Raw genomic sequence first — 26,736 nt, forward strand, 5'->3', positions numbered from 1 at the left:
GGTATTGGTGGCCGGTAGACCCACCTCACCTTTTCCATAGATTTAATTTGTTTCAATAAATACTTTATTTGTGATTTTACGTGTCTTTTTTTATCACTGATTTCTAATCAGGAGATAATTATCAATCAAAGGTCACTATAGTCATAAGGAAAGGGAGCCCTGATACATTATACATTCCAATGGTATGAATCCGATGAGTCACACAGGGAGAAGGAAAATAAAATACTCTGTAGGCATCTCATAATTGCTTTAATATTTCACTTAAGTGAATTGAAAATCAATTTACTTAACGTGATAAGGGCTGTCCGAGTTTGAGATTTTTGTAATCTGACACATCGTACATTGTTTATGAAGTCTATCATCGCATCACAAAGACTATATAAAGATGCTGTTTCCTATTTCTAAGAGTTTGGGATATTCTTTTTCTACATCTTCAAGACACAAGACTAAGTGATTGGCACCATGGGGAGCAAAACGAGGCCCAATGGGCATTTTCTCTTGTTCCTCTTATTGCTCAAAGGTAAGAACCCTACAAGTTGGATTTGCTTTAGATTTATTCTAATTCATTTGAAATCATTTTAATTAGTAAAATAGCTTAAAAAAAATGAGTTTAGTCACTATAGTAACTTTCGTATTTTCAATTAAATTTAGGACGCTGGCATTGCAATTAATTAGAATCCCATTTATTACTTGAATGGTCTTATAGATAGATAAGATTTAGACGTGACTTAACAAAAAACTAGAAAAAAAAATACATAAGCAATAAAGATGAAGACAATTTTTTAAGATTTTTCTGTAATACTTTTTTTTTAAAACTTGAAGGTAACAATAAAAATAAAAAAATAAAATACATTTTCTAAGGTGATATAAAATATATGATATAAACATAATAAAACAATATGGTCAATATTTCAAACAATATTTCAAAAATTAAACTATTTATTCGTAAATTAAGAATTATCATCGTAGGCTGGTGATCCCTAGGAATCAATTTGATTTAATAATGTGGGAAAATGAAGGCCATGCTGAATTTCAGGGGACAAAGCATTTTAGAATTGGGTGAGATTTATTATTTAGATTTTGTTCTCTCAACCTAAGCATTTTCTGTGAGGTTTGCTTAGATGTCCCTTCCTTCTAAATAAAATAGCCCTACGATGATATTATTAAGAAGAAAACAAAATTATTTTACGTCATTCAATTAATGAAGAAAACTATTCATCTCTGAATGAATATTAGGATTTATAGAGGAGAATATTAGGGGGAAAAACAAAATAAGGGCTCAAAAATATTAGTCACATGGAAAATCAATGACAAAAAAAAAAACAAATACAAAAAACAAAAAGGAAAAGGAAAGATATATATCTTACATCCCACAATTATTATGTTTTCATCTTTTAAAGTACCATTTTTTGGGGAAATGTCTGACGTTTTATACAGTTTTAGCTGTCAGCATTTAATCTTGCAAGGTTATTTTCTCAACTCTTTAAAGTGTCACTAAACTTCACAATACAAACTGCATACATTATTAAATAGATCTCATAGACCTGAATGAGGCTGATGTACTCGCTTTGAAAATTCAAGTTAGAATACCTATAAAAGACTAAAATAAAAATGAGCGTTTTGTGAGTTGAAATAGGACTCGTAAAATGCTCATTGACATATAAGAAAGACGGACTTTCAAAAAAGGATTATACAGCCATTTGCGTTGATTGATTTTCAAAGTAAGTATACCAGCCTCATTAAGTCTAAGACATCCATTTAATACTGTATGCAGTTTGTATGGAAATATCTGGTGACAGATCTGTATGAATTGGTAGCATTTTTCTGCTGCTCGATGAAATATCTTATCACGGTGAACATGATTGGAGGAAGGATTTATTCACTATTATGCCCATAGTGACAAATCTTTTATCGAGCAAGAGCAACCTCATATTCTAGAAATTAGAGACTACCCAATCAATTGGATTTAGAGAATAAATAATGTTTTCTGCCTACAAAAGTGAACACCAAACTCCCTGGGTCCACCGGATAGTAGGAGATCAGAACCCATATCTGCTCCTCAAGACCAAAAACCCATCCAAAACGTGCAAATCCACCGCGTCTCCTACCTGACAGAAGTCGCTGATCTTATTATGACAGATGCTGCCTCTGAACATTCCGACTCAATCTGTAACATATATTTAAGTAACTTAATGAGGCACCATCAATTATTTAGGGCTGACAGATTCTCCAATTAATGAATGCCTCTTCCATGGACACACCTTGTAAACATACAAACATGAAGAAAGTGAAGCTGCCGCCAAACTGCTTCTTACATGTAGCAAAACTGTAATAAGTTCCCCACCTTCTATATGGTGTATAAAATGCTTATGTCTTCTCATGTGACACATATGACGTTGAGCCCCTTTGGCATCAGTGCAACCCATGCAGCCATGTGGCTACACGACTCGTTGGATGATCGGTTCTAAAATATGTCGTTGTTCATCCATATCAGTTCCATCAGGACAGAGTTTATATGTCTACCTCCGTCTCCCTTTCTGGGATCATAAACTTTTGGTAAATAATAACAAAAGGGAGAATCTGAAGAACGTCAGCCTCGACAAAGGAGTGAGGTCCACACTATAGATAGTTGGGCTTAAAATGGCCGGGGAGGCGTCAAAGGTGAGATTAAATTATTCTCCTTGTCAGCAGCTGCTTGACACTATCACACTTGTAACAACCTGAGTCACGTCTTTCTCCGGAAGAGCAGTGGTTTCAAAATCCACCTTCCACTATCGGTCCCTGTGGTTTTATCATAATACAAATGTGTCCTGTCTTACCTTTCCACTGTAGTGAATATAGGTGCTTCTCACAAAATTAGAATATCATCAAAAAGTTAATTTATTTCAATTCTTCAATACAAAAAATGAAACTAATATATTATATAGAGTCATTACAAACAGAGTGATCTATTTCAAGGGTTTATTTCTGTTAATGCTGATGATTATGGCTTACAGCCAATGAAAACACAAAAGTGATTATCTCAGTAAATTAGAATATTTAACAAAAAACACCTGCAAAGGCTTCCTAAGAGTTTAAAAAGGTCCTTTAGTCTGTTTCAGTAGGCTCCACAATCATGGGGAAGACTGCTGACTTGACAGATGTCCAGAAGGCAGTCACTGACACACTCCACAAGGAAGGTAAGCCACAAAAGGTCAGTGATAAAGAAGCTGGCTGTTCACAGAGTGCTGTTTCCAAGCATATTAATGGAAAGTTGAGTGGAAGGAAAAAGTGTGGTAGAAAAGGTGCACAAGCAGCCGGGATAACCGAAGCCTTGTAAGGATTGTTAAGAAAAGGCCATTCAAAAATTTGGGGGAGAGTCACAAGGAGTGGACTGCTGCTGGAGTCATTGCTTCAAGAGCCACCACACACAGACGTATCCAGGACATGGGCTACAAGTGTCGCATTCCTTGTGTCAAGCCACTCATGACCAATAGACAACGCCAGAAGCGTCTTACCTGGGCCAAGGAGAAAAAGACCTGGACTGTTGCTCAGTGGTCCAAGGTATTGTTTTCAGATGAAAGTAAATTTTGCATTTCATTTGGAAATCAAGGTCCAAGAGTCTGGAGGAAGAGTGGAGAGGCCACAATCGAAGCTGCTTGAGGTCTAGTGTGAAGTTTCCACAATCAGTGATGGTTTGGGGAGCCATGTCATTTGCTGGTGTAGGTCCACTGTGTTTTATCGAGACCAAAGTCAGTGCAGCCGTCTACCAGGACATTTTACAGCACTTCATGCTTCCCTGTGCCGACAAGCTTTCTGGAGATGGAAATGTCATTCTCCAGCAGGACTTGGCACCTGTCCACACTGCCAAAAGTACCAATACCTGGTTTACAAACAACAGTATCACTGTGCTTGATTGGCCAGAAAACTCGCCTGACCTTAACCCCATAGAGAATCTATTATAGAGAATCTATGGAGTATTGTCAAGAGGAAGATGAGAGACCCCAGACCTAACAATGCAGACGAGCTGAAGGCTGCTATCAAAGCAACCTGGGCTTCCATAACCTCTCAGCAGTGCCACAGGCTGATCGCCTCCATCCCACATTGCCACATTGATGCAGTAATTGATGCAAAATGAGCCTGACCAAGTACTGAGTGGATTTACTGAACATACATATCACTAGGACAACATTTCGGATTTTAAAATTATTTTTCAAGCTGTTGTTAGAAAGTATTCTAATTTACTGAGATAATGACTTTTGTGTTTTCATTGGCTGTAAGCCATAATCATCAACATTAACAGAAATAAACACTTGAAATATATCACTCTGTGCAATGACTCTATAGAATATATTAGTTTCACTTTTTGCATTAAAGAACTGAAATAATTTAACTTTTTGATGATATTCTAATTTTGTGAGAAGCACCTGTATATCCCAAGATGAGAAAGGTGTGATAACTGGCTTTGAAAAAGAAAAAAGTAATGAATTTAATTTACCATGTGAAGAAATGTTTATGATATATGTATCTAATAATATGTGATTCACAAATCTGCAGAGGTTCGGTCAGGAACATATGATTCACATCAAATGTATTCGATGCAAATTGGAATCTGTCTTATCGTTCTTTAAGGTCTTTCTACTCCCAAGACTATAACAAATAGAAAAAAGTAAAAAATATATATATTTTCACTTCTCTTCTCAGTTCTTTTTCTTATTGGGCTGCTTTCTCCTTAGTCATTCCGGTCCAGCCTTCACTCAGTCATTGCTCTTCTTCATGCCATGTCTTTATACCTGTGGCGTGAAGAAGACCAGAAGCCTGAGATTGAAGAGCAGACCAGAACAAGAACAAGATAAAGGCTGGGTAGAGTTAAGCACAATTTATTTTATTTATTTTTTTAACTGACCCTTTTTAACCCGCCCAAAATTGTCAAATCGTAAAAGATGGAATTTTATAGAATCTGAAGTTTTAGGAGAATATGGTTCACGTCCAAGAAATTCACTCATCACATGGGACCATCAGACGTAGTAATGTGAATTGCAGCTTTTCAAGGGTTGGACTGGCATATGACAAAATATCCTTCATTTGCTCTTGGCTCTGGAAGTTCAGCATCATAGCTGATCATTGCTCATGAATTGTGACCCCTTTACAGGCAGGGGCATCCTATTTTACCACCTACTCAATCTATCCCTTAGTTGCCATTTTAGAATCTAATACGTCTCATTCTTATGATTCCAGTACAGATTCCATTTCATCGTACCTAAGGGAACCCAAATTTCCATAGGGAACTATGTTGGGTCACAAACCACCACATGATCATGAGTCTGCAAGGCTCATGAATAAAAGCACACAGCACGCCAGTAATGTAAGGAGGACCCATGTCAACAGCAAAAATAAAATTGAAATAATGTGTGACCCAAGTGGGAAACCACTGTTTACTTACAGCATCAGTGTATGGGCATCATATAGAAGGGACTCCCCTCTACTAGTGAAGCAAGTGATGTTACGCTGCTGTGAATTACATATCGTAGGTGTATATATACTCACGCATCAGCGACTAAAATAAAATACTGGATGCGTTGCTTAAATACACAGCCACACTTTGAATAATCTAGGGGATCACAAATGATTTTTTGTGGTGTAGTGAATATAACACAAAATATTGCATGTGAAAATAATATTTTTAAAGCTCAATTTTACTGTTTTGTATTATATCACTACTGCAGGTCTAATGAGTTGTGAAGCACAGACAAATACAACTATACCTTCCACTACCACTGCACCTCCCACTACTACAGCACCTCCCACTACTACAGCACCTCCCACTACTACTGCAACCACCACAACTACAGCACCTCCCACTACTACAGCACCTCCCACTACTACTGCACCCACCACTACTACAGCACCTCCCACTACTACAGCACCACCCACTACTACAGCACCTCCCACTACTACTGCAACCACCACAACTACAGCACCTCCCACTACTACAGCACCTCCCACTACTACTGCACACACCACTACTACAGCACCTCCAACTACTACAGCACCCACCACTACTACTGCACCCACCACTACTACAGCACCTCCCACTACTACAGCACCTCCCACTACTGCAGCAGCTCCAACTACTACAGCACCCACCACTACTACTGCACCCACCACTACTACAGCACCTCCCACTACTGCAGCAGCTCCAACTACTACAGCACCCACCACTACTACTGCACCTCCCACTACCACAGCACCTCCCAATACTACAGCACCTCCCAGTACTACAGCACCCACCACTACTACTGCACCCACCACTACTATAGCACCTCCCACTACTACAGCACCTCCCACTACTACAACACCCACCACTACTACTGCACCTCCCACTACTACAGCATCTGCCACTACTACTGCACCCACCACTACTACAGAACCTCCCACTACTACAGCAACTCCAACTACTACAGCACCCACCACTACTACTGCACCCACCACTACTACAGCACCTCCCACTACTACAGCACCTCCCACCACTACTGCACCTCCCACTACTACTGCACCTGCCACTACTACTGCACCCACCACTACTACAGCACCTCCCACTACTACAGCAACTCCAACTACTACAGCACCCACCACTACTACTGCACCCACCACTACTACAGCACCTCCCACAACTACAGCAGCTCCCACTACTACTGCACCCACCACTACTACAGCACCTCCCACTACTACAGCACCTCCCACTACTGCAGCATCTCCCACTACTACAGCACCTCCCACTACTACAGCACCCACCACTACTACTGCACCCACCACTACTACAGCACCTCCCACTACTACAGCAGTTCCAACTACTACAGCACCCACCACTACTACTGCACCCACCACTACTACAGCACCTCCCACTACTACAGCAACCACCACTAGTACAGCAGCTCCCTCTACTACAGCACCCACCACTACTACAGCACCTCCCACTACTACAGCACCTCCCACTACTACTGCACCCACCACTACTACAGCACCTCCCACTACAACAGCACCTCCCACAACTACAGCACCCACCACTACTACTGCACCCACCACTACTACAGCAGCTCCCACTACTACTGCACCCACCACTACTACAGCACCTCCCACTACTACAGCACCTCCCACTACTGCGGCACCTCCCACTACTACAGCACCTCCCACTACTACAGCACCCACCACTACTACTGCACCCACCACTACTACAGCACCTCCCACTACTACAGCACCTCCCACTACTACAGCAGCTCCAACTACTACAGCACCCATGACTACTACTGCACCCACCACTACAACAGCACCTCCCACTACTAGAGCACCCACCACTACTACAGCACCTCCCACTACTACAGCACCTCCCACTACTACTGCACCCACCACTACTACAGCACCTTCCACTACTACAGCACCTCCCACTACTACAGCACCCACCACTACTACTGCACCCACCACGACTACAGCACCTCCCACTACTGCAGCACCTCCCACTACTACAGCAGCTCCAAATACTACAGCCCCCACCACTACTACTGCACCCACCACTACTACAGCACCTCCCACTACTACAGCTCCTCCCACTACTACAGCACCTTCCACTACTACAGCAACTCCAACTACTACAGCAACCATCACTACTACTGCACCCACCACTACTACAGCACCTCCCACTACTACAGCACCCACCACTACTACAGCACCTCCCACTACTACAGCAGCTCCAAATGCTACAGCACCCACCACTACTACTGCACCCACCACTACTACTGCATCAGCCACTACTACTGCACCCACCACTACTACTGCACCTCCCACTACTACAGCAACTCCAACTACTACAGCACCCACCACTACTACTGCACCCACCACTACTACAGCACCTCCCACTACTACAGCACCTCCCACCACTACTGCACCTCCCACTACTACTGCACCTGCCACTACTACTGCACCCACCACTACTACAGCACCTCCCACTACTACAGCAACTCCAACTACTACAGCACCCACCACTACTACTGCACCCACCACTACTACAGCACCTCCCACTACTACAGCACCTCCCACTACTACTGCACCCACCACTACTACTGCACCCACCACTACTACAGCACCCACCATAACTACAGCACCTCCTACTACTACAGCACCCACCACTACTGCCCCCACCACTACTACAACTCCTCCCACTACTACAGCACCTCCCACTACTACTGCACCCACCACTATTACAGCACCTCCCACTACTACAGCACCCACCACTACTACTGCACCCACCACTACTATAGCACCTCCCACTACTACAGTACCTCCCACTACTACTGCACCCACCACTACTACAGCACCTCCCACTACTACAGCACCTCCCACTGCTACTGCACCCACCACTACTACAGCACCTCCCACTACTACAGCACCTCAAACTACTACAGCACCCACCACTACTACTGCATCCACCACCACTACAGCACCTCCCACTACTACAGCGTCTCCCACTACTACAGCATCCACCACAACTACTGCACCCACCACTACTACTGCACCTCCCACCCCTACAGCACCTCCCACTACTACAGCACCCACCACTAGTACAGCACCCACCACTACTACTGCAGCTCCCACTACTACTGCACCTGCCACTACAACTGCACCCACCACTGCTACAGCACCTCCCACTGCTACAGCACCTCCAACTACTACAGCACCCACCACTACTACTGCACCTCCCACTACTACAGCACCTCCCACTACTGCAGCACCTCCCACTACTACTGCACCCACCACTACTACTGCACCTACCACTACTACAGCACCTCCCACTACTACAGCACCTCCCACTACTACAACACCCACCACTACTACTGCACCCACCACCACTACAGCATCTTCCACTACTACAGCACCTCCCACTACTACAGCACCCACCACTACTACAGCACCCACCACTACTACAGCACCTCCCACTACTACAGCACCTCCCACTACTACTGCACCCACCACTACAACAGCACCTCCCACTACTACTGCACCCACCACTACTACAGCACCCCCCACTACTACTGCACCTCCCACTACTACAGCACCCTCCACTACTACTGTACCCACCACTGCTACAGCACCTCCAACAACTACAGTGCCTCTAATGACTACAGCACCTCCCACTACTACAGCATCCACCACTACTACTGCACCCACCACTACTACAGCACCTCCCACTACTACAGCACCTCCCACTACTACAGCACCTCCAACTACTACATCGCCTCCAATGACTACTGCACCTCCCACTACTTCTGCACCTCTCATTACTACTGTACCTCCCACAACGACTGCACCTCCCACTACTAATGCACCTCCCAGTACTTCTTCAACTCTTACTACCACAGTACCTCCCAGTACAACTGCACCTCCAACTTCAACTACTCCTCCCACTACTACTGCACCTCCCAGTACAACTGCACCTTCCACTTCTATTGCACCTCCCACTATCACTGTGCCCCCCACTACATCTGCACCTCCCACTAGTACTGCACCTCCCACTACCACTGCACCACTCAATACTCCTGCAGTTGATATTACTACTGCACCACCTACTACAACTGCACCTCCAACTACTACTGCACCTCCAACTACTACTGCATCTCCAATTACTACTGCACTTCCCACTACAACTGCACCTCCCACTACAACTGCACCTCCCACTACTGCTGCACCACCTACTACAACTGCTCCTCCAAATACAACTGCACCTTCAACTACTATTACACCTCCCAGTACAATTGAACCTCCCACTACTACTGCACCTCCTACAACCACTGGACCTCCAACTACTACTGCACCTCCCACTACAACTGCACCTCCCACTACTACTGCACCTCCAACTACAACTGCACTTCCCACTACTACTGCTCCTTCAACTACAACTGTACCTTCAACTAATATTACACATTCCAGTACAATTGAACCTCCCACTACTTCTTTACCTCCTACAACCACTGGACCCTCCACTACTACTGCACCTCCAACTACTACTGCATCTCCAACTACTACTGCACCTCCCACTACTGTTGCACCACCTACTACAACTGAACCTTCAACTGCTATTACACCTCCCAGTACAATTGAACCTCCCACTACGACTGCACCTCCTACAACCACTGGACCCCCCACTACTACTGCACCTCCCACTACAACTGCACCTCCAACTACTACTGCACCTCCCACTACTACTGCACCTCCAGCTACTACTGCATCCCCAGCTACTACTGCACCTCCCACTACTACTGCTCCTCCAACTACAACTGCACCTTCAACTACTATTACAGCTCCCAGTACAATTGAACTTCCCACTACTACTGCACCTCCTACAACCACTGGACCCCCAACTACTACTGCACCCCCCACTACACCCTCAAGTACTACTGCAGCTTCAATGAACACTGCAACTGCCAGTACCGCCACATCAATTACTGCTACAACTACAACTGCAATTTCAGCGACAAGTAAGTGCCATTTTATGTATTCTATTTAATCAAGGTTTTTATGATGACGAAAAATGGAATTGAGTATTTCAATCTCTATTATTTATTGTTGAAATGGCATCATTCATCTGTGTGAGGCGACATTGTTTTGGTAATTTTTAAAGTGAATTGAAGTTAAAAAAAATGTTACCACAAAAATCCAGCTCTTGGCTGTTCTCAGTTTTCACTCAAAGTATATCAGAAAGTTTCAGAACAGTTCATTGAACAACAATTAAGCTGTATTCTCATAAAACATATGGAAAATATTTTCAAAGAGAGGAATTTCTTCTACTGAGCAATACGACTGGCTCACATTAATTATATTATACCGCCATCTGGTGAGTAGTGGTAAAACTGTTGTATAGAGGAGTAAAGGAAAAGATTAATTGTTTTGTCTGGTGAAGTAAAATTATGAATTATTTATGCGACTTTTCAAACGAATGAAATTTAGCCATTACAAATGTTTTCTCATGAGGACAATCGCTATTAGTATACCATATCAGTGGCCAACATAGAAGGGATTTACTGCTTACAGTTCCCCGTATGAGTGTGAGCAGAGTTGCGCTGTAAAAAATTGTTTCTACTATTACGAAACAGAACATTTGTTCATTCATTGACCAGACAACACTTGACAAATGTTGACCAATGGTGATCCAAAGAGATTTCAAAAATAATTAATATTAATGTTTAGATACTTTAGGAAGCCAAACCTAAACCTCCCTTTTGTATCTCCACTTTTGCATATACTTTTTTTTTTGCTTTTGGAGCAGCTGCTTGGCATTGATAGCTCATGCTTAGCTTTTAGTTGAATAGTATAATACACTTTTAGTATTTTTTTAACATCTACGTTACAATTCCAGTGTTAATAATGTTTCGCTCCTGTATGACTTATATTTCACAGACATGTGCTCTATTGTCAACACTTTTAACCACCTTTTATGAGAACTGTTATGTTTGTTTTATAGTTACCGGTTCAGGAGGCCTTTCCTACTGGGCAGTGATTCTCATATCGTTAGGTGTAGCGGCTGGCTTAATTTTAGCAATAATTGGTATATTTGCAGTAAGTATAATTTTATTTACACATTACATTATAAAATAAATATGATTTATTACCATGAAATAGAAGCAATTTCAAGCGTATCCCATGAAAAAAACATGTCCATGATTGTATTTGGTGGACTTTAGCGCAAGTTTTACACAAGAAAAACGTTTGTTAAAAAAGCATGTGTCTGCAAATAGTAGTGTGCAAATAGGGGTGCCCAGCATCAACAGACTTACTTCCTTAAATATTAGGCAGAACAATCACAAAGCGCTCAGCCCCATCATTGAGTGAGTTGTAGAGGGTCGGAAAGGGGTGAAAAAAAGAAGAAAATAATACTCATGGCTCACCTGTACCACTGACACAGCTCTCCTTCCAGTCCCTCGGGCATTGCCCTTAGTCCACTTCTTTATTTCTCTATGGCATGCAACATCCTCTGCCACCATCTTCACTCAGGACTTCCAGCTCTGAGTAAGAACCTGATATAATTGCTCACGATGTCAGAGCACAATAAGGAACAATCGAATCGGCAGATTTGCTCATCACTAACTTTTGCTGAATTCCCAAGACATCATCAATTTAATTCATAAGCCTCTTAAGTTTGATTGACAGCCCACTGTCTGATTTCCTTGCCTGGCTCTTGACATCTCACAGTGAGGTATCAATCATGATAAAGAGGCTGGAACTGAGTGGGAAAATAACTTCAGGAGGCGGATGCTCAGAAAGTGCTCTGTCATGACCAGATCCCTTAACAACTAATTTCATATTTATTAAAATGCTGATTTATCAGGAATGCAGCAACAGATAGAAGATATAAAGGTGTCAATGAGTTTAGCTTTTAAAGACATGCATGCTCATATGTGCGGTTTGGCGGGATAGATTTTACTAACAGATTCCCTTTAAAGAGGACCTGTCATGGGTTCAAAAGGTCTGCTGCTTCCCTGAGTATTCTGCTGTCTTTTTTGTTTTTTAATTTTCCATATGGTTTCAGAGTTTTTGGCATTTTTATTGAGTGCTAATTTTTACAGACATTTCCAAGGTAGTTGTGTCTCACAGTATTCCTCGGGGGTGGGGGGTATTATTAGATTGATCACCATAATTACCATGTAAGCAATGCCCTTTTGTTAAAAAAACATAACCATTTGCAGGTTGGGCGCACCAAATTAAAAGACCCAAATTTCTGGAACTATATGGGGGATTTAAGAAAATAAAAATCAAGGTGATAGGTGATGTTTAAATAGAAGCTGGTCCAGCTATTTTTTGTTCATGGGTAGCTGTTTCAGAAGTGACTCAAAAAAGAAGACCCAAGACAGGGAAGTATGGAGAAGGATATGGAGAAGGACATGGATATGAGTTCATGAGACAGGACAACTTCTTTAAATGTCAAAGTAAACTGAATAGCAGTAGTTATTGTAAAAATCTATTACTTCGATATTGACTGGTCTTGATGGACCTTGTGCATTTTAGAAAAGTAAAAACTTCACCTGTAATAGTAGTGAATTGTCAAAAAAAATGGCATGATAGACAACTTACTATGACTCTGAGGCATCTTGTGAAGAGTATTGATGATCTGAATTGACTTTTGTCCTTGCAGGTCTTGTCTTCAGTATACCCTGCAGGATTTCTGGCTATAGGCTCAGGTGTAGCTCCTGCTGTCTCTAGCGCTCTACCAGGTGCCACAAGCGCTGTGTCTGGCCCCTCCACATACTCAACATATTATCCCCACAATACCTTTTATAACAATAACCCTCAGCCCCCACACTTTCATCCAGAACCTCATCATCACCATCCCCCAAGACATCCACCAAGGCATCTTCCACGGCATTCACCACCACAACCACCACGACATGAACACCATGGAAGAGAATGACATTCACCACCACGATCACCGTGCCATGAGCACCATGAAAGAGAAAGGCATTCACTACCACGGTCACCACGACACGAGCATCATGGACATGAGCACCATTCACTACATCATCACTCAAGTTATGGCATTGTTAACCCTCACAATGGACCTACCAATCCCACCTTTGAAGGAGGACGGGGACCCAGAGTATAAGCAAAAAATCATTGTCATGAATGCTAATATCTATGTGACATTTATATTTATTTTAATTAGTATTCTTATCCACTATGGAAATTATCCAACGGATGTTTGAGTCACTGTTGCCACCTCTGCTAAGGTCTATCCATTTGATCAATATTGGACAAGAGATTGTGTTCCTTAATGATTTGGAGAGTAACTTTCTAGCTCGCAACAAATACCTTGTACTATTAGAGTGATGTAGAAGTAGTGCAAGATGAGCTACATAAGGAAGGAACCGTAAATGCTCCACATATGGTACCGATATGACAAACACTCTTGGTATCCTTACACGATGAAGGACTAAAGATGATTATGCTGTCTTAAATTCAAATTTTGGGCAAATTTAGCTCATGTTTCTACTAAGGACCTATGTTTACAACAATTGATGACTAAAAAGGATCTATGTTGACGCCCCATCTGAACTTCAGCAAAAACACTACGAAAATTCAACATTTACCAAACGTCAAAGTTGCAAATTCTTTAGTTTTGAATTTTTGCCCAAAATGTCAGCATTCTCTAGTGGAGACTTATCCATCTTAGTAGAGCAGACTGGAAGCAGCCAAATCTTCTGCACACTCAAAGCGAGAATGTTTGTAGCCCAGCGGTAACCTCAGCAGTGAACAAGGCACATCATGCATGCCTGCTTAAGGGGGCGCCACTGTTGGTCTGACACCCAAGGGTTATAACCACCAGAAAGCAAAATCATAATAATATAACTTCTTTAGAGATTGCATAGCACTGCTTTTGTATTACTTACTGTATATAACTGTTATTTGATCAGTATATGTTGATATTATTTGTGCACCATGTTGCTCCTCAGGCTTTGGAGCACAAACTTCAATTACTCGCATCTCAGCAGAAATATATCAGAATGTGTTTTTATACTAAGACGGAATTATTTAGATGTTATTATACATTTATTTTCACTTATTGAATATATTATATTGTATATTAAACAAGACGCTGAATGCAAATAAAGTTTATTTTTTTTTATTTTTGAATGTGATGTTCATTTTATGGTCAGCTAACGTTAGAATAAGGAATCACTTACACACCTGATTTTTGAGTACGAGTGCTATCGGTGTTTTTTGCGGATGACACTCATACATAACGTATAACAGGTTTTGTGATATTTACTGGAACAAAAAAAGTCATTGAAATCCTGCACAAAATCAATGATGAAACTATGTACAGTACAGACCAAAAGTTTGGACACACCTTCTCATTTAAAGATTTTTCGGTATTTTCATGACTTTGAAAATTGTACATTCACACTGAACGCATCAAAACTATGAATTAACATGTGGAATTATATACTTAACAAAAAAGTGTGAAACAACTGAAAATATGTCTTATATTCTAGGTTCTTCAAAGCAGCCACCTTTTGCTTTGATGACTGCTTTGCACACTCTTGGCATTCTTTTGATGAGCTTCAAGAGGTAGTCACCGGAAATGGTTTTCACTTCACAGGTGTGCCCTGTCAGGTTTAATAAGTGGGATTTCTTGCCTTATAAATGGGGTTGGGACCATCAGTTGTGTTGTGCAGAAGTCAGGTAGATACACAGCTGATAGTCCTACTGAATAGATTGTTAGCTGCTTTTTTCTTACCATAATACAAATTCTAAGTAAAGAAAAATGAGTGGCCATCATTACTTTAAGAAATGAAGGTAAGTCAGTCTGAAAAATTGGGCAAACTTTGAAAGTGTCCCCAAGTGCAGTTGCAAAAACCATCAAGCACTACAAAGAAACTGGCTCACATGAGGACTGCCCAAGGAAAGGAAGACCAAGAGTCACCTCTGCTTCTGAGGATAAGTTTATCCAAGTCACCAGCCTCAGAAATCGCAGGTTAACAGCAGCTCAGATTAGAGACCAGGTCAATGCCACACAGAGTTCTAACAGCAGACACATCTCTACAACAACTGTTAAGAGGAGACTTTGTGCAGCAGGCCTTCATGGTAAAATAGCTGTTAGGAAACCACTGCTAAGGACAGGCAACAAGCAGAAGAGACTTGTTTGGGCTAGAGAACACAAGGAATGGACATTAGACCAGTGGAAATCTGTGCTTTGGTCTGATGAGTCCAAATTTGAGATCTTTGGTTCCAACCACCATGTCTTTGTGCGACGCAGAAAAGGTGAACGGATGGACTCTACATGCCTGGTTCCCAACGTGAAGCATGGAGGAGGAGGTGTGATGGTGTGGGGGTTCTTTGCTGGTGACACTGTTGGGGATTTATTCAAAATTGAAGGCATACTGAACCAGCATGGCTACCACAGCATCTTGCAGCGACATGCTATTCCATGCGGTTTGCGTTTAGTTGGACCATCATTTATTTTTCAACAGGACAATGACCCCAAACACACCTCCAGGCTGTGTAAGGGCTATTTGACCAAGAAGGAGAGTTATGGGGTGCTACGCCAGATGACCTGGCCTCCACAGTCACCAGACCTGAACCCAATCGAGATGGTTTGAGGTGAGCTGGACCGCAGAGTGAAGGCAAAAGGGCCAACAAGTTCTAAGTATCTCTGGGAACTCCTTCAAGATTGTTGGAAGACCATTTCCGGTGACTACCTCTTGAAGCTCATCGAGAGAATGGCAAGAGTGTGCAAAGCAGTCATCAAAGCAAAAGGTGGCTACTTTGAAGAACCTAGAATACAAGACATATTTTCAGTTGTTTCACACTTTTTTGTTAAGTTTATAATTCCACATGTGTTAATTCATAGTTTTTATGCCTTCAGTGTGAATATACAATTTTTATAGTTATGAAAATACAGAAAAATCTTTAAATGAGAAGGTGTGTCCAAACTTTTGGTCTGTACTATACATGAGAATGAACCCTGAAGGGTAGTATAGTATATACACTCTGCAATGTTGAAATAGCAACACCAAGAAGTTAAAGTTATGGAATTACGTACAGGACAGACGTTACTATTGTGCAAGTGATTAAAAAAAATAAAAACTAAATTTTCAAAACATCTTGATTTACTCAGGATGGAGTATGAAATCCTTGCACTTGCAGCCTTGCCTCTTATCACTGAGATTATCAATGATCATCTGAGGAAGGTTCTGCTATGTTTTCGGGCTCGTGATGAGAGACTTGATGACTTTGTTGGGTTACGCAGGAAAATCAATCTATATGTAAATGACTCTTCTGAAAATTATTTAAAATCTCATTTAACTATTTTGACCAATAGACTGGTGCACTGGGAACTGTGTCTTAACTAATGACATCTCCAGCTCCTCTTCTGACTAGCCAGCCTGTAATCATCACATACGATGACGAATCAGGCCTACTAAACAAAAGAAGAGCTGCAGATTCTGACAGGTAGGAGTCAGTTCACAAGGTTCCCGTCCAGCGGCCTCAGATTACTACCATTACCCCTAGATTGGGTCCTGTAAATCCATTGACACTGTCTCTGTTTTTTTTTCTCCATGGAGATAGAAACATCAATATTTTCTTCCATACCTTCTCTCTTGGCTTTACATATCCGACAATGAGTGGCATGAAATTACCAACTTTGAAAAACATTGCCAAGGCCATACATTGTTGGGAATTGCTTATGTGTCCTTGTGTGATCAACATGGGTTGTGTTGTGACTTACAGTGTTTTGAGGGTTTTTCCATGTGGATTCATTGGCAGCAGGGATGGCCACTGAACAACAACATAGTATTGATGAACAGGTTAATGGGGTTAACCGGGACTATATATTTTTTTTCTTATGGGCCAAAGAACCTACAGACTGGACTTTTTCTAACTACCTGCCTGTTGTGCCTGGCATCAATCTTTGGTGCCTAAGAGAGGTTACAAACTGCTCCTAATGGTAAATCTGCACCTTCTGGCGATGTCAAGTTGACAGAGCAGTTGCATCTCTTCTGTTCCACTCTGTTGTCGAAGCCTCACTGACGATGTCATGCTGATTGACAGCCAGCTCCCCACTGCATAACTGCGAAGAACTGGGCTGTCAACCAGTATAATGTCAGAAGTCACACCCCATCAACAGAACAGCCCAGTAGAGAAGCTCTTTTGACGTGAAGCAGCAGAATTGCAGGCAGTAGCGGTCTGACTAGCAGAGATCAGTAATGGTCACAACAAGCAGGTAAATAAAACTACGAAAAAATAGCTGCACTATGAAATGCAAAACACTGAATCTAGAAAATTGGAACTACACTACTGCCATAGAACATAGGTGAACGCTATAATATTCTGCACATTGAGTACACAGAAATATACATTTCTACAGAAAAAAATTCTACAGAAAAAATGAAGATACTTAGTGCATAAATTGGCCAATTCATGAGACCCCAACAGCCAACGACAAGGCATACCTTATTATTGGCGGCCTAACCTGATTATTGACTTAGTTGTCCTAGCTTGCACCTGACTCGCCCCCTGGGTCGTGGGGCACTCGGATCCGGGCAATAGGGGAAAGATGGGGGTAGTAGTGGCAACCCAGTTCCGTGGCTCAGGGTGGTCAGGCCAGTGGTAGTCCGTTATGTGCTGATGATTATGTTCGACTACGCCACCCGTGGATTGCGGTTATTAGGAACAACCGCTGCATGCAGACCGCTGGGGCTGATGAGGTGTGCAGCTAGGGTAGTGTGACTCCCCACGGGAAGAGTGCGGCCCCAGGGCAGTATAATGGATGGTGGGAGTGATGGTGGTGAGAGTCCCAGTACCGGTAGTGCTGGAGGCGCGAAGGAACACACAGACAACAGGTTGCAGTCTAGGGTCTTTACTTGAACAGGTAAACTGACCCACAAACAGTCCCGGCTAGGAGGGGACCTGGGTGTCTGAGAGCAATGGGGAAATTGGCCCTGGTCAGGGTGAGGGTGTAGGCCTACCGTGCTTTCTGCGCTCCTTCTGGCTATCTCCTTCTTATAGGGTAACAGCCCACGTTTCCGAGCTCTCCGTGTATTCTCGCCTGTATGACCTGCGACATGGGTTCCTTTCTGCTCCCAGCCTTGTACGGCTTTGCTGGTCCCTTCTGTTGTGGCAGGACCTCCAGGCTTCTTAGGCCAAGGAATATACAGTCCCCTGCGGACTGGTTATCTTCTGGGGGATGTGGAATCCTCCCAGCCTCAGACACCAAAGTCTGGTAAATTAAGTCCGTTATCTGCCAAGACAGGCTCTCTTCGCCTCTTCTCTCTGGCTTGTGGCTCTCCTCCTGCCACACTTCCTCTTAGGTGCAATACAACTTTCTGTCCCTGCTCTGCTCCGGGACACGTCTCAGTGCTGAGACAGGTCATCCGGTTCTCTCTAACCCTGCCCCCAGTACCAGCTTTTATAGGGGCAGCCTGCTCCCCCTACTGGCCTGAGACAGGAGGTACTGCATGCTAATATTCCCCTGGCTAGAGAACCTCCCCCTTGCTCTCAGACACAGCTTTATTACACTTGTGGCATCCAGGCGAGGGTGACACACACCCGTATACACTAGTTTGGAAGTGCTGGTCAGTTTTCTTTGTTTGCAGTTAATTCCATCTGACCTGAGCACCCCTACACCCATCGACCTAAGGTGGATCCTTCCTGCCCTATAAATTGTAGGCTTTTCAGTCCAGGAGAGGTGTCATAATAAGGTGAGGTCACCAATAATAAGGTATACCTGGTCTTTGGCTATTGGGCTCTCATGAATTGGCCAGTTTTTGCACTAAGTACCTTCATTTTTTTCTGTTGCAAAATTGCAGTTCCATTTTTCTATATTTCGTATGTACATATTATAGCTTTCACCTACTTTCTATAGCAGTACTGCAGTTCCAATTTTCGATATTCATTGTTTTGCATTTCAGAATGCAGCTATTTTTTATTTGTTTTATTGACTTAGTTGTCTTAGCTTGCACCTGTATACACTAGTTTAGATGTGCTGGTGAGTTTTTTTCTGACAACAGGCAGGTAGTTAACAACTACCTGCTTGTCATTTCTTAGCCCACTAGGAAAAAGATAAAATAGTCCCGGAAAACCCCTTTAAAAACACAATTGCGAAGGCTGTTGTGGATTGGTTACAGTGTTGGTTAAGCCCCAGAATAGTAGGTGTTACGGGTCCGGGTGGTGGAACCTCTGTGCCGAGGTGCAAGGAGGGACCCAGAGGGGCATGAGTAAGTATCCACCCGAACCGACCCTGGTCGTACGGCAGCAAACAACACCGTGACCAGGGAGGATCCGGGCTGAGGGACCAGGTGCTACTCTGGGGACGACCTTGTAAGAGAGCAGGTGGCTCTGGTCTCTGGTAGCAGACAGGTGGTCACAGTTCAAGAAAGCAGGGCAAGTAGCAGTCTTTAGGTTTACCAGGAAGGTGGTCACAGCAAGTGACGGCAGGGTCTCCAGGCAGGCTGGCAGGAAACAGGCGGGTGCTCCCAGGTGAGCGGGCAGATAGACAAGGCAAGTAACTGACAGGTAACTGGTGGGCGCTCCCAGGTGAGCGGGTAGGCAGACGAGGCAGGTAACTGGCAGGTAACTGGTGGGTGCTCCCAGGTGAGCGGGCTGACGGACACAGCAGGTAACAGGCGGGTGCTCCCAGGTGAGCGGGCAGACAGACGAGGCAGGTAACTGGTGGGCGCTCCCAGGTGAGCGGGCAGACAGACAAGGCAGGTAACTGGCAGGTAACTGGTGGGCGCTCCCAGGTGAGCGGGCTGACGGACACAGCAGATAACAGGTGGGTGCTCCCAGTTGAGCGGACAGACAGCCAAGGCAGGTAACAGGTGAGCGCTCCAGGTGAGCAGGCTGGCAGGCTCGGCAGGTAACGTGCAGATAACAGGCTGGCAGGCAGGACGAGGAGTCAGGCTAGCAGCGGGACCTGAGGGCTGAAGCAAAGATCAGAAACAGTGCAAACAACTTTGCTCGGGCACCTCCATTTTGGAGGAGGTGCCTTATATATGAGAGGTCCTCCGGCAATTGGCCGGGGACTCCTTAGGACGGCGTGCGCAGTCCCTTTAAGAGAGGGGGAGCGCTCGCGCGCGCCCTACGCACACTGCCGGGGAAGGAGCGTGCGCCCGAAGCAGCGAGGAGAGAAGCGCTGGAGGACGCCGCGCCAGGAGCGGGGAGATGAGAGGGACAGCGTCTTTGCCTAGCAAGGGGCAGAGACGCCGATGCTACAGAAGGTATTGGTAGTCGGTAGACCTTCCACATTTTTTTTATACATTTCATTAGTTTCAATAACATTTTTATTTGTGAGATTACTAGTGTCTTTCTTATCACTGATTTTGAATGAAGAGAGAATTATCAATTACATGTCATTATAGTCTGGATGAAAGGGAGCCCTGATACATTATACATTCCAATGGTAGGAATCCGATGAGTCACACATTGAGACGGCAAATAATATACTTAGAAGGGAGCTCATAATTGATTTCATATTTTACTTAAGTGAATTGAAGATTAATTTACTAAACGTGATAGGGACTGTCCGAGTGTGAGATTTTTTTAATCTGACACATCAGACATTATTTATGAAGTTTATCATCCCATCACAAAGACTATATACAAATGGCATTTTCTATTGCTAAGAGTTTGTGATACTCATTATCTACTACCTTCAAGACACAGGACTAAGTGATTGGCACCATGGGGAGCAGAACGAGACCCAATTTTTCTCTTGTTCCTCTTATTGCTGAAAGGGAAGTACCCTCCAAGTTTAATTTTAGATAGATTCTAATTCATTTAAAATCATTTTAATTAGTAAAATAGCTTAAAAAATTTGTTTAGTCACTACAGTAACTTTGGTATTATCAACTAAGTCTGAGCTGTTGGCATTACAATTAGGTAGGGTCTACTTTAATTACTTAAATGGATTTAGAGATAAGATTTCAATATGATTGGACAAAAAACTAGCTAAAAAATAACAAAGGCAATAAGGATGATGGGAGATTTTTATTGTAAGATTTTTCGGAAAAACTTTTTTTAAAACTTGAAGTTGACAATAAATAGAAATAGAAAATAAAACACATTCTCTAAGGTGATATAAAATATAACATAAAAGTATTTAAAAATAAAGTCAATACTTAAATGAAATATTTCAAAAATTGAATTAATTTATCAAGAAACTAAGAATTATCCCTCCAGGCTGCTCATCCCTGGGAAGCAGTTTGATTTAATTATTTAGGAAAATGAAGGCAACAGGTGGCTGGTGAGTAGTCCTCCATTTCGAACATGGTATTTTAAGATGGGATGAGGTTTATCATTTATATGTGATCCCACAACCAAGGCAGACTTCTACTGTGATGTTTCTTCAGATGTTCCTTCCTTACTTCCTTCCAAAAAAAAACATACAATGATATTATTAAGATGAAAAAAACACATTTTTTTATAGTACCTAGGTCATTCAGTTAGTGGAGAAAAGCATTCACCGATAACCCGATAAATTAGAAGCTATTAGAATTTTTAAAGTAGAGGATTTATTTATGGGTGAAACAAGTTGCACTGAATAGCAATGACAACCCCCCCCCCAAAGGTAAGATATATTTTATAGCCCACAATTATTATTACATTTTCATCTTTTATAGTAATAATTGTTGGGGAATGTCTAAAATTTTATATACTTTTAGAAGTCAGCATGTACTTTTACAAAGCTGTTTCTACACTTCTTTAAGGCATCACTAGGATTCATAATACAAACTGCTATCATAATTGAGTAGATCTCTTAGACCTGATGAATCCTTGAAAATCCATATTAAAATAGCTATAAAATCCTGAAATAATGATAAGCATTTTATGAGTCCTGCTGAAGTAAGACTCATAAAATGCTTATTATAACATAAGAAATGTGTGTGTGTGTGTGTGTGTGTGTGTGTGTGTTGGAGGAGTTCAGATAGATTCATACAGCAATTTGTTGATGGATTTTCAAAGTAAGGATATCAGTCAAATTCACTGTTAAAGATCTATTTAATGATGAAGTTTGGATAGTGAAAACTGATCTGTATGAATAGGGGGTATTTTACTGCTGCTCAACTAAATGCTTTCTCACTATGAACATGATGGGTGGAAGGACCTATAGTGTTCACCATCACGTTCTTAGTGACTATTCTAGCAATTAGTGGCTGTCCAAGCAATTGGATCTAGAGGATCAATAATGTTTTCTATCTACAAAATTGAACACCAACCACCTGGGTGCACCAGTAGATCAGAACCCATATCTGTCCCTCAAGACCAAAAAACTCTTCCAAAATGTACAATCCCACAAATCTGAAGGCTACGTACCTGACAGATGTCGCTGCTCTTATTATGACAGATGCTGCCTCTGAACACTCCGACACAATCTGTAACATATAATTAAAGTAACGTAATGAGGCACCAACAATTATTTACGGCTGCCAGAGTCTCCAATCAATGAATGCCTCCTCTGTGGACACACCTTGTAAACACAGAAACTTGAAGAAAGTGAAGCTGCAGCCAAACTGCTTCTTACATAAAGAAAAACTATAATATGGTCCTCCCCTTATATGTGGTGTATATAATACTGTATTCTCATGTGACACGTACGACGTTGCGACTGCAACCCATGTGCCCATATAGATACATCACTCATTGGATGATCGGTTCTACCATACGTCATTATTCATCCATATCAATTCCATCATTCCCTGAGGACAGAGTTTGTATGTCTGCCTCTGTCTCGCTTTGTAGGATCACACATATTTTGTAAATTATACCTGAAGGGACAATGAATCTGAAGAACTTCAGCCTCGATACAGGAGTGAGCTAATTGGGCTTTAAATGGCCGGGGAGATGTCAAAGCAGAGATCAAAATATGCTCCTTGTCAACAGCTGCTTGACACTGTCACACTTCTAACAATCTGGATCATGGGTGGGGCTGAATCTCAGGGACAAAGTCAGAGCTTTCAAAATCCACATCCCATTCTTGGTCTCTGAGGTTTAGCATAATGCAAATGTGTCCTTTCTTAATTTTCCACTTGAGTCAGCAAATCCCCAGATGATTGATTTGAGATGACTAGCAGTAAAACAATCAATAAATCATGATTCCAAATTACTTTGTCAGGAAACGTTTATGAAATCTTATTTGAATTTAAAAAAGACAGCATTTTCCAATATGTGGATTTTTTGTAAATCTCGCAAAAAGGCGGCTAAACTGGAGAAGCTGGAAAAAATATTTTTATACCTCACTGCTCACCTATCCGGCCATATCCACTGCTCGCTCTTCCCCATATGATCCTCAAGGCATGTACTTATCGCCACCATACACTGCATCTTTACACAAGGCCAGGAGTTATTCCGGGCCCAGTTTTGGCTGGAAGTTCCAGCTTAGAGTAAGCATCATCAAGATCTATGCACACGTCGTGACTTGGCAACATCACCTTGACCTCATAAATTGAATGCACAAAGATGTTCCGGACCTAGTCACGGCCAGAAGTACTAGCTTAGAGTGTGCGAAAAGGCCGGGATGTCTTTGAGCATGTACGTTGTAAGTTTACGACAACGTTTTTCATGTCACGTCGTGTGCCGCACCTTTATGATGCACATTTTAGGCCAGGACTAGGCCAGGATGACCCTGTGCATGCAAATCAAATATCCTGGTCAAACTGGAGCGAATTGTCAAATTCAAATTTTTGGCATATTTGTTCACAAGTAGAGAGTAGCGATTTTGACGATACTTGAATTAGCTAAATATCACCGATTTTATTGCGAAATTTTTAAAAATTTGATTTTGCCGACTTGGAACCTTTTGTAAAGTTCAAAGACAATTTGGTTCTCCTCCAAGCAATTTGCTCATCACATGTGGCCACACAAAGGTTGTGATGTGAATTGCAACTTTTCAAGAATGTTGCATGACAAGAGATACTTACAGAGAGGAAAATAAGTATTTGATACACTGCCGATTTTGCAAGTTTTCCCACCTTCAAAGAATGGAGAGGTCGGTAATTTTTATCGTAAGTAAACTTCAACTGTGAGAGACAGAATCTAAAAATAAAAACCAGAAAATCACATTGTATTATTTTTAAATAATTATATTGCATTTTATGGCTTGAAATAAATTTTTGATCATCTACCAACTAGCAAGAATTCTGTCTTTCACAGACCGATTAGCTTGTCTTTAAGAAGCCCTCCTACTCTGCACTCATTACCTGTATTAATTGCATTGGTTTGAACTCGTTTCCTGTATAAAAGACACCTGTCCACATACTCAATCAATCACACTTCAACCTCTCCACCAAGGCCAACATGAAAGAGCTGTCCAAGGAAACCAGGGACAAAATTGTTGACCTTCACAAGGCTGAGATGGGCAACAGGACAATAGGCAAGCAACTTGGTGAGAAGACAACTGTTGGCACAATTATTAGAAAATGGAAGAAACACAAGATGACTGTCAATCTTCCTGGGTCTGAGGTTCCATGCATGATCTCACCTTGTGGGGTAAGGATGATTCTGAGAAAGGTCAGGAATCAGCGCAGACATACAGGGGATCAGAAGAAAGCTGGAGCACAATCTCAAATATTACCGTTAGTAACACACTACGTCGTCATAGATTAAAATCCTGCACGCAATCCAGGGCACGCAAAATCCCCCTGCTCATGCCAGCACATGTCCAAGCCCATTTGAAGTTCACCAATGACTATCTGAATGACCAATGAGACCAAAATAGAACTTTTTGATATCAACTATACTCGCCGTGTTTGGAAAAAGAAGAAAGATGAGTACAACCAAAGAGCACTGTCCCAAACATGAAGCATGGTTGTGGAAACATCATACTTTGGGGTGCTTTTCTGCAAATGGGACAGGGCGAATGCACCGTATTGAAGGGAGGATGGATGGGGTGATGTATCGTGAGATTTTAGCCAGCAACCTCCTTCCCTCAATAAAAGCATTGAAGATGAGTCGGGGCTGGGTCCTCCAGCATGACAATGACCTAAAACACACAGCCAGGGCATCTAAGGAGTGGCTCTGTAAGTGTCATAGCCAGTCTCCAGACCTGAACCCAATAGACAATCTTATCATTAGTGAACCTGCAGACATGCCAGTTTTTTATGCGTAGCACGGACTAAATGCATATGCGTGCTGCACACGTGCACACTGATGAAACAAGGATGACATCTGTGTGTCACCAGCGTTACACGTATCAGCGCCAGGTAATCAGTGGTGCAGTTCGTGCTGATTCCAAGTGCCGGCTGCTGAAGGCAGCTCTCATCATTGTTGGCTGCTCACGATTAGGGGACAGTGATGGCAGTTGTATTCAGCACCTGCAGAATTAAGAATGAAATAAGATAAATGGTGCAGGCTCCTGCTGATTATTCCTATCCAGCAGAGGGAAAACCGCCCGATGGGGGCTGATATTACTAGCCAAGGAAGGGGCCATTAGCCAAAAATGTTCCCTGGCTATTAATAACAGCTTACAGATGTTTGATTAGCATTTACTGGCTAGATTACAGGGGAGCCCCAGAAAAAAATTGTCTTAGGGTTCCCCTATAAATTCTACCCAGCAAAGGCTAAACAGAAAGCTGTGGGCTGATATTAATAGTCAGGGAGTGGGCAATGAATACTGGCCTCCTCCGAGGCTAATAACATCAGCCCTCAGAGGCCCCAGAAATGATGCATCAATAAGATGCCCCAAATCTGGTGCTTAGCCTCGGCACTTCCCACTTGCCCTGGTGTAGTGGAAAGTGGGGTAATAGGGTTGAGGTTCATGTCAGCTTTGAATTGGCACAAGCAGGGAGCAATAATGAGAGCTGCCTTCAGCAGCCGGCAACTGGGATGAGTGCGAACAGTACTGCTTTTCCCAGACGTGTACGTGTTACACGGACACACGGATGCCACATGGATGTACTGTACATACGAATGGCACATAGACACGGACCATGGATCTTATCAGTACTAGTTTTTCCTATAAAAGAATCATCAGGATGTGTGAAGGAGGCCACATTGCAGAAATATAGTGCCACACTCTGAATGATCTAATGGATCAAAAATTATTTCTTTCTTGTGGTGCAGTGAGCTGATTATAACACGTATGTGCATCCTACTTTAGTATATAAGAAAGTATGTAAAATCGAGGCCCATAGTATATAGAAGAATCTGTTATACTATATGTGAAAATAATATCTCTAAAGCTCAATTCTTCTGTCTTCTAATAAATTGCTACTG

The 26,736-nt window shown here is 42.5% G+C and overlaps 1 protein-coding gene across 1 annotated transcript; it reads left to right on the forward strand.

Annotated features, from left to right (window-relative positions):
• Positions 1–363: 363 nt before the first annotated feature.
• LOC141155122 (uncharacterized) lies at positions 364–14,647 on the forward strand. The gene is made up of 4 exons (XM_073641793.1): positions 364–520; positions 5,706–10,508; positions 11,492–11,586; positions 13,160–14,647. Exons 1-4 carry the CDS (start codon positions 463–465, stop codon positions 13,433–13,435), a joined length of 5,232 nt encoding a protein of 1,743 aa, XP_073497894.1. The 5' UTR covers positions 364–462; the 3' UTR covers positions 13,436–14,647.
• Positions 14,648–26,736: the final 12,089 nt, after the last annotated feature.

This window comes from Phyllobates terribilis, unplaced genomic scaffold, assembly GCF_046119375.1.
Source record: "Phyllobates terribilis strain yellow unplaced genomic scaffold, ASM4611937v1 Scaffold_7__3_contigs__length_470593459, whole genome shotgun sequence".
Taxonomy (NCBI): domain Eukaryota; kingdom Metazoa; phylum Chordata; class Amphibia; order Anura; family Dendrobatidae; genus Phyllobates; species Phyllobates terribilis.